Source organism: Sorghum bicolor, chromosome 1 (genome assembly GCF_000003195.3).
Source record: "Sorghum bicolor cultivar BTx623 chromosome 1, Sorghum_bicolor_NCBIv3, whole genome shotgun sequence".
Lineage (NCBI taxonomy): Eukaryota > Viridiplantae > Streptophyta > Magnoliopsida > Poales > Poaceae > Sorghum > Sorghum bicolor.
In genome coordinates, this window is record NC_012870.2 from 58096671 (window position 1) to 58106718 (window position 10048).

The 10048-nt window shown below is 43.2% G+C and overlaps 1 protein-coding gene across 1 annotated transcript; it reads left to right on the forward strand.

Annotated features, from left to right (window-relative positions):
* On the forward strand, positions 1153–2823 carry LOC8055654. Its single transcript, XM_002464895.2, has 2 exons — positions 1153–1809; positions 2247–2823. The coding sequence occupies exons 1-2, from the start codon at positions 1525–1527 to the stop codon at positions 2313–2315; spliced, it is 354 nt and encodes a 117-aa protein (XP_002464940.1). The 5' UTR covers positions 1153–1524; the 3' UTR covers positions 2316–2823.

Genomic DNA, 10048 nt, shown 5'->3' on the forward strand with positions numbered 1-10048 from the left:
TAGAACGCCGGATGACGTTCGTTGGGCATCCAACGGTGCAGCAGAAATAAGCTCGGAAGCCGTCTAATTCTTGAGGCTTTTAGGTATATATCATTATAAAAATTGATAATTATCTATAAGCCATTAAAAATGTTGAAGTTTTATAGGTATCACTGCTCTAAACTTTTTTTTGTCTTTTATATCATTTCCGTTAGATTTGACTCTAACGTTGTCAAACCGCGAGTATGAAAAGTCAAAAATACCTTTAAGGCTGAACATATAATAAATTTTGTTGAGCATTTTAATGACCTTAAATGAAAAAACTCAGAACTACAAAGTTGTAGATCTCAACAATACCTGTAAGTTTTGTATAAAAATATTTTCATTGAATTCCATAAAAAAATATATGATTTGATATGATTAATATGTCTTAGAAAAAAATATTTTTATACAAAATCAAATAAAATTTTTTATAGAAATATTGTAGATGTCAACGAGATCTACGATTTTATAGTTTTAAGTATTTTCATTTGAGATCGTTAAGATACTCAAAATTAATTGAATTTTAGATATGATAGTATTTTTTACTTTTTATATCTGTAGTTTAATACCGTTGGAGTCAAATCTAATGAAAGTAGCATAGAAGATAAAAAAGTTCAGCCAACAAAGTGGGATATTCTTTGGAAGAAAGCCTGTATTGTTTGACAAGATCTTTAGGTCGGTCTCAACACGTTGGCATCTTCTATTCCTGACTCATTGGGGATATTATGCCTTTTGCTTGTCAGAAGTAGACCGACGATACGGACTAAAGTAAGTCAGATCTCAAAATATTTCATCATACTCAGTCCTGAAAGAACAAGCAAGGGATGAGCGCACGCTGGTAGTAGAAGGAAGCGGAGATGGAGGCAGCTAGGCATCAGTTTGAGTTCGAGATCGAGACCAGCTTCAGCCACTATTGCTAGGACGGGCTTACTTAGACTGAGAACAGAGATTCTTTTCTCTGCTATGCTATGCTACTTTCCTCTTTCTTCCCTGAGGGCATTCCTTTCCTGAACATAGAGCCAAAGCAATGACACATGTGAAAGCTTAACTTTTTTAATAATTTATAAATAACTATCAACTTTTATAATGACATACACATAAAAAGTATCCTAATTCTTGCCTCAGCCCATATACTCGACACGGCCCACGTTTAGAAAACGCAAAGCAAGAGTCGGAAAAGACACGAAATGCTCCAGGCACACGCCGCCGTCCGCCGCGCCCTGCTCGTCGGCCGTCGGCTAGCTGCTGCTACTGCCTGCTCACGGGCCTCACGGCCTCCCCCGGTGCTGGAGAAGGCAAGCAGGTTGCTGGGCAAGTTCTGTCCTCCATCGCCCTCATTCTCTGCAAAGGAACGGAGTGCTCCAAGCACTCGCCGTCGTTGCAGTGCGTGCGAAGATGGCCACCGGCGGGCGGCTGATGCTGCTCGCGGCCTCCCTCGGCACTGGAGCAGGCAAGTAGGTCTCTGGGAAAGTGCTCTCCTCCACCGCGGGCCTCCTCCGTCCTATGCTATTCGAGGAAAAAGAAAAAATTGAGACACTCCAGATTCATTCGCTGCCGGTGCCGCCGCCGACACGCTTAAGAAGATGGCCACCGGTCGGTTGTTGCCGCTCAACTCCATGGAGAATGTTGCGGGGCGCGGCACCGTGGGGAAGTGGCGCCGGAGGTGGCAGCGGGAGAGTCAAGAAGAAAGGGATGCCGAGCAAGAACCTCATGGCCGAGCGCTGCTGTCACAAGAAGCTGAATGACCGCCTCTACATGCTGCGCTCGGTGGTGCCAAAGATCAGCAAGGTGACCAACCAGACTCGCCCATCCATCTCATATTTGTCTTGCTTCCCCATCTATGCTTAGTATGTATATATGGAGTAATCATGATAAACTTTAAACTCTACTGAAATCATGTCCTGGGATTTGACTGCCACTGCCTGTATATTGGCTCTAATCCTATCAGTGAAATTATAAAGTGAGCTTAAGTATATTTATATGGTATATATGTGGAATTCAGATTCTAAAGTTGTTGGTTCAGTTTGGGTGTGCTTGAGGTGGATGCTTTATCTACGGCCATGGCTAATAAACTCAAATTTGAGGCATGCCACTAAACCTGATTTTCAGTCCATCGGATTCTTTATTTTTAGTTGCCAGGTGCTACATGGAAAAACTTATATAGAGATAACATGTAATGTGCAGTAAATTTGTGAATGATTTTTCTTTATCTTGCAAACTTGTAGGCAGGAAATAAAGAGGTGGATGAGGATGATAATGAGGAAGCAGAATATCTGGGAAGTGATCCAGACTGATGAGCTGTATAAGCTAGATGCCTGGATGACATGGTGGATCTCCAACTGTGTTTGAATTTTAATCGAGACTTCTGTCTTATTAGTTGTGTCTATGTCATTTGAAGAATTAGCTCTCTGCAATGGTACAAAAAGGCTAATATCAATGATCCATGGTGATGCTACCTACCATCCATTCCTGTTGCCATCGGAGGAGGTTCAGTTTCATGCAGGATCCTCTTGAAGCTATTAAAGCCAAGAATTTGCTCAAGTGTGGACATATGTGCAGGATTATTGTCGATGGAAATCTCGCCGAGGTTGCAAAGGACCCAAGTAGATCAGTGTACGATTTTTTTCAGTCTAGCTTAGACATCGTTTTGTTCTGAAATTGCTTTGTAAGAGTTGCCGTCCAAATGGCATAAGATGTATGCACATTGTAAATTTTTATCTGAAATACATATGGCATCTTGGCAGGGTTGAATCCTGTATACAGGGTTGTTTTTATCTGAAATACATAAGGCATATTGGCAAAGATAACTGAATTGCCCATTTCTGTTCCAGATCACATCTAGATACTTAAATTTAGTTGTAGTTAACATATATGCTATACATTCAGATAGTCGTTGTAAAATAGTACTATACTGCAGGTGGCCAAAGATAATTGAATTGCATTGAAAATCCTCCATTCTTCATATCCTACTCTTGACATAGGGTTGCCAAAAAAACAAAAGTATCATCTGTGATTTGTCCTTCATGGTGCCATGTTGAACAACTTAGAGCAATAGATGGAGACCTGAACCTTTTATATGTCTCCATGTTGAACCAACTTCAGTGCTCACAAAATGTCTGCTTACATGCTGTAACCTGTCCTCTTTGCAAAGTGACCCGAATAGGATTATGTCATGGGCAACCAACAGGCTGCCAGGGCCGACGGGCTGATAGTTCGGTCCAGTTATCTTTATAAGTTTAATTATCTTTGTATTTGCAATTTATATTAGTTCGAGATAGGTTATTTAGCAAAAGAGGTGAAGTAGAAGGGACATAGATATCTATAGAGGCCTAGTTATCTCCAAAATATCCATCTACTTAACATCTGGTATGTAGAGTCCAGCGATTCTCTTCCATCACCCAGATCCTCCAGCACCTCCGATCCTCCATCAGCCATTTCAAAAAAAACAGATATCGATCCAGATCGCTGCATCGCCTACTTCATCCATCGTGTCGCGCTGCCACAGCAACGCCACCGGCCGTCATCGCACCCCCATCACCACAACCGTCGCGCCATAGCCCCATCACCACCATTCGCCGCCGCTGCAATCATCGATTCAGATACGCCGCAACCCCTCGCCGCCACCCCACCACACACCGCCACCACCACGCTTTGCCTCGATGGACTTTCCTAAATTTGCGGGAAAGTTTGATCCTGTGGCCTTCGTCAACCAGTGTGACTCCTACTTCCGCCGAGAGCGCATCATGGAGGACGAAAAGGTTTGGCTGGTTTCCCGTAATTTGGAAGATGACGCCCGGGTTTGGTTCCTCCAAGTCCAGCATGATGAAGGCACCCTGGCATGGCGTCGCTTCACCGAGCTCCTGCACCTGCGCTTCAAATCGCCCCCATGCCCAACCTACTCCATCAGGTATCCCTTGGCGTCCACAACACCCTACGCATCCTTACTGATGTGTCCACATAGCTGGATCGCCTCAGGGCGCGTCTCCAGGTGAAGGACAAGGAGGAACATGAACGTCGGGCGGTTGTACGCCTCTAAGCAGCAACATGGGGACTCCTGGCACGCCGTCGAGCACAGGCTTTTCATGCAATAAAAGCATCGAAGGAGCAAGCAGCGGTGCGCCGACAAGGATCAGTGCGAGGATTTCTTGTCCGTCGCATGGTGCGGATGAGACGCATGTTCCTCATTCCGGCGCGCTGGCAATTCACAGCCTGATGGTTTGACTACTCGAGCTCGCATATTCTTCCTGTGGCGTTCCAGGTCTGGTGTCTTCCGGCAACAACCATGGCAACGCAGCGACCAACACCACCGGCGGTTGAACCTGTGCCACGAATTCCAGTGGCCATCTCATCTGTTCAAGCGCCCAGAGGACTCGTTGGCTGCTACGTCCTCCTCTTTTTAGCCCACGCAACGCTAGCTGTTGGGTCTTTCCCATGGGATCCAAGACGCTCTCGGCACCTTCCTTGACCACTATCACTGCAGCTCGAGGACGAGCTAGTCCTCAAGGGAGGGTGAGATGTCTTGGGCAGGTTTGGCCCAGTTATCTTTATAAGTTTAATTATCTTTGTATTTGCAATTTATATATTAGTCCCAGATTGGTTATTTAGCAAAAGAGGTAAAGTAGAAGGGACATATAAATATCTGTAGACTCTACCGATATAATCAAGCAATAAATTATAAAGAAACAATTCTAGTCTCCATCAAGCTCTCAAGCTCTTGCCTCTTGGCAAAGCATAGGCCTAGTTATCTCCCAAATATTCATCTACTTAACAGATTACTTCACCACAGCTGAGATAAAACGTCATTCGCCATTTGTCCCTGTAAATTAAATAGAAGTATGTTTATTTAAAGAAAAATGAGTTCCCAGTGCAGCATCTTGATCTGTATAGAATGTTTTAAGTTGCAGCATCTTGATCTGAGAGAAAATGAGTGATATATGGCATATGATCCTCTATGCCCCCAAATATTTTTGAAACACACTATGCCCCCAAATATTACTACCTCTTCATAACAACAGGAACACCAAAATCCTATAAGTTAAATGTATTAGTGTTTTAAACAAAATTATCACCTCTAGATTTGTAAACTGACTTTATATAAGTGTATTACCGTCAACATTTGAGTGAAGCTAACTTGTGCTTGGGCTTGTGGAGCACCCGAATTAGGGAGTTCAGTAAACAAAGGGAGCAATGCAACTTGTCCTTCTGCCGAGGAAATAATGTACAGATTGTACCACCACTACTTGCCTCCTGTGCATGTGCAGCATCATTCTTAGCCTCTTCTCCAAACTGTGAATTTGAAGCTTTGTTTTGTCTCCAAACTGTGAATCTCAGCTACACCCTCCATGAATTTGAAGCTTTGTTTTGTCTCTTTTTTCTAGCCTTGTGCTTCTTATCAAGCCAAGTTCTTTTTTGTTTTGAACTTTTTGTTTGGACATCCTTTTTCTTCAGACTAGCATTGATCAACAAATCATTTGGTGGACTAGCTTTTAGAAAGGTCTCAAACAACCACTTGAAAGATTCATACGTCTCATCATACATGAGAGCAGCACCAAAAACTACAGTTTCTCTGAAGTGATTGAATCCAACAAACACACCAAAAGGCCTGCTCTCCTTGTTTGTTCCAAAAGTAGTGTCAACACTAACAACATCACAGAAGTGTGCATAATCCATTATCATTTTAGCATCAGCCAAGAATATGTTTGTTATTTGTTCTTCACAATCCATTTGCAATGCATACTGAAACGATGGATTATCAGCAATTTTGTCTTGAAAGTACTTAAGCATACTACCTGCTTGTCCATATGCCATCTCTCGTTGGCGCTTGGTTTGCAAATAATTCTTGTGATCATGGAGGGTGTAGTTGAGATTAAGTGGACCACCAACTTGGCGAGTAGCTAACTCATGGGCAGCTTTTGGCCCATTTCATGCATCATCTGCTGTTTCAATTTCAAAAGCTTGTAAATCTGAAATTTTTCTTTGTGACACCATTAAGTGTAAGGTTTCTGGCAGGTGTAGTGCATGATTGTGTTTCAAAACCAGCTCAGACACTTTCAGAATTCCCTTCTCTCGATCCATTTTCAGAGTCATGTGAGCTTGACAATAGGTTCTAGTTTCGGCTCGAGGGAATTTTGTCTTATGATGCAGGAATTGGGCTTGACAATAGGTTCTAGTTTCGGTTTGGAGATAATTTTTGTGATTCATCTGCAATTTCTTAAAATTTACAACATAGATAACTAAATAGACAATTCATAGACAACTACTTTCTATTTGGTGTCTACAAGTTGTTTAATGTTTGCATGTAGCTATGATCAATAATGAATACCATTTCTATCATACTATTGTGTTGCTAAATCACAAGCAAACCAAAAATAAGTCACAAGTTAAACCATATAACAACAAGTTCAACTAGTTGGCACCCAAAAAGTAAACCATTTAACGACATGTGTATACCAAGACAACATGTTACAAGAAAAATCATCATGCCATCAGCTGATTACTGAAAGCCCTAATTTGGTTTTGGATAATTGATGAAACCCTAGTACTAACCTCTATACTAAGTGTGTAGACTTAATGAGGTTGGTACATGCCAAGTAATGGAGCATGTGATGATGGTGATGACCACAAGATGATCAAGTGCTCAACTTGGAAAAGAAGAAAGAGAAAAACAAAACCCTATGGAGTTCAAGGCAAAGGTATTGCTTAGGGTTTTGGTTTTAGTGATCAAGACACCATAGAGGGTGTGATCACATTTAGGATAGATAGCCGTACTATAAAGAGGGGAATTCTTTGGCTAAACGGTTATCAAGCGCCACTAGGTGTCATTGTTCATATGCATGCATTTAGAACCTAGTGAGCTAACTTGACTCCTTCGAAGAAAATGATTATGAAAATGCTAACACACTTGCACATCGTGGTGTACATTTGGTGGTGTTGGCACACTTTGAGAAGGAGGTGGAGGTTGAAGGGTAGAGAGGGGTTGGGTTCCTCTCTCCCTCCCGCCAAGCTTGCGAGGTGGGATTTGGCGTTTTTGAGAAAATGAAATGCATATTTTCTATTGCACCGGTGGAAAGTTTGGAGAAGTCGCGGGAGTGTTTCTCACTAATAAACACTCACCGGACGCTGGCCGCAGAGGCACCGGACGCTGAGCCTACGCGTCCGGTGTGCTGTCATGCTTGGCTTGGTTAGGGTTAAGCACCGGACGCTGAGCATCGAACGCAGGGTAACTTCTGTTCATGCGTCTGATGCTGCCTGTCTTCTGCTTGTGTCTCTGACTGAGAGCACCGGACGCTCAGGGCACGTTCGGTGGTTTACGTCCGGTGCCCCTGAGCGTTTGCATTGCTCTCTAGGTAAGGGACCGGACGCTCATGAATGCGTCTGGTGGTGTGGGTCTGGTGACCCCGTGCGTTTGCAGTTCTCTCTACGCACGTGACTGGTGTACACCGGACGCGTCCGGTGCTAACTTGAGTGTATCCGGTGGTTCGTTCTTGACCGTTGGAGATCAACACGCATAGTTCAAAAGGTTGACACGTGGCTTCCTCTGGAGCACCGGACGCAGGATTTGTGCGTCCAGTGGTCTCCTGCAGCGCGTCCGATGGTCCCGATTTCTGCCTAGTGAAAGAGCCAACGGCTCTATTTGTTTGAGGGACTTATAAATAGTTGTTGGCCGGCTTGGGGCTCACTCTCTTGGCATTCTAGCATACTTGACATCCTTGTGAGCCTAAGCAAACACCTCCCACTCATCTTCTTCATAGATTAAACATCTTTGTGAGATTTGGAGTGATTCCAAGTGTATTTGCTTGAGTGATTGCATCTAGTGGCACTTGAGGATCGATTTGGCTGCGGTTTTCTTGTTACTCTTGGTGGTTGCCGCCACCTAGATAGCTTGGAGCAGCGGAGGAGGATTGACATGAGTTAGTGATTGTTCGTGGCCATCTCCCGGTGATTGTGAGGGGTTTGTGCCTACCCCGGTGGAGAGCCAAAGGCAACTCTAGTGGATTACGCGTGTCATTGAGCTACCTCACTTGTGGGTAGGTTCTTGCGGTGTCCTAGTGAGGACGAGGTTTATGCTACACCTCTTAGCCGCCGAACCACTAAGTGTTGGTCAACACAACAGGGACGTAGCGTGCCGGCAAGCACATGAACCTCGAGAGAAAAATCGGTGTCTCAATTGTGTTTGATTGGCATTCTCTCGATGCTTCGTTGTTCATATATTGGTGATTGGTTTATCCCCTACACGGCGGTATAAATATCTCTTCTTCCCAATTTACTTACCACAAAGTAGTATAACTAGTTTAGTTGCTAGTCTTGCCTTGTGTAGCATAGTTCACTAGTGTAGCTTGTAGTGACATAGCTCTTGTGTGCCTAGTAATTATATCAACTAGAATTGTTGGATAGGTGGCTTGCAAACACCCCTTTAGAGCTAGAGCTAAAAGCTTCGCTTTGTTATTTACTAACCTCTTGCTCTAGTGAGTTTGTAGATTTTTTAAATAGACTATTCACCCCCCTCTAGCCATATTAGGACCTTTCAATTACTACCAGAAGTAGCAGAATTTCCTTGTTGTTCAGATAATCACCATGGCTTCTTCCTTTTCCATGCTAGTAGAAAATGAACAGATATATCAATTCTAGTGAACTAAACAAGTGAACAAGGAGCTGAAACGTTCGGTAGCTAGAAAACATTCAGTTATCAGAGCTAATCTTTTAAGGAAAACATTCAGTAGCTAGAAAACATTCGGTCATCAGTTATTAGTAACTGAAAATAATGATCTTAGAACACATGGATCTTGCAATTACTATCCCAAAATCTAATTTCTAACTGCATCAAATCATTAGATAATATTGATAATTTTCCATCTAAATCAAATTAGTAGTAACCGAAAAAATAGAATTACAATGCATAAATTTGTCAAGCAGTTTGCATCCTTTGATCTTTTGGGCTTCCCTTCTGCAACAAGAGCAACCTTTTTAGCTGCCTTTTGTCCAATAGGTTGCTCTAGCATTTCTTCAATATCATCATTTTTATTCACTTCTCCTTCAATGTGATATGACTTCCTTTTACGTGCACCTTTTAGCTCTTTGTTGTATGTTTTCTACTTTGGCTCCTCACAGTATATTTTCTAAACATTCATTAGCCTTTTTGTTGTCTACTAAACAGAACTGTGCCGCATCAATCCACATCTGATCAGAATAGCCACTTGTGAATACTCTGTGAGACTTCATATATGCACGTTCATACAGGTCAGTCCAGCCATTAATTTAATGCCATTGATGCTTGGCTTGTTTTGAATTTTTTTCCTATGTGATGGGGTAGTCATGTTGTATGACATAACAACATCACCCCAATAGTGCTCGTTATTCCTATCAGCTCCAATATGTGGATGAGTTTGTCGAATTTTTCAACCAAGCACTCATCAATCTTTCACCTTATTCTGGTGTCTACATGATCCTCTTCAGTCGTGAAATTTTTATTATTACTGCCAACTTCAACAGCTTGCTGGTCAGATAAAACTTCCACTCCTTGAGACAAACTTCCACTAGCTTGTGGTGCATCCATTGAGGCAAAACTTCCACCATTGACGAATGTTGCTGCCACACCATTCCTGAGACTGGCGGGGATGGGTGCTGGGGTGAGCCACTTCTGTGAGGAAATCTGCTTTGCCGCTGACGTTACTGTTGGCGCTATGGTTGCCTTGCTTTTCGAAGCTGTCATGGACTTCCTCTCCGAAACTGATGCCATCTTGCTAGACATCGCAGGAGAGGCAAGGTGGCGGACATCGGTAAAGGCGTGCAAGGGCAGTAGAGACCATCAAGGGAGAGGAATGGCAGAAAAAATGGTGAGGCCAAGACATATATGGAGGGAAATTTGGCATGCAATCTCTGCCTTGCGTGTAGCGAGATCTGCACGATGTTGATTGGAGATGACACTCCGTACAAAGTGCCACTAGCCATTGGCACCCCTCTTCCTCCACTCCGACAAGTGGCTCTTGCTAATTTGGTTAGGTCACGGGTAGAGCATCTTGAGAGGCTC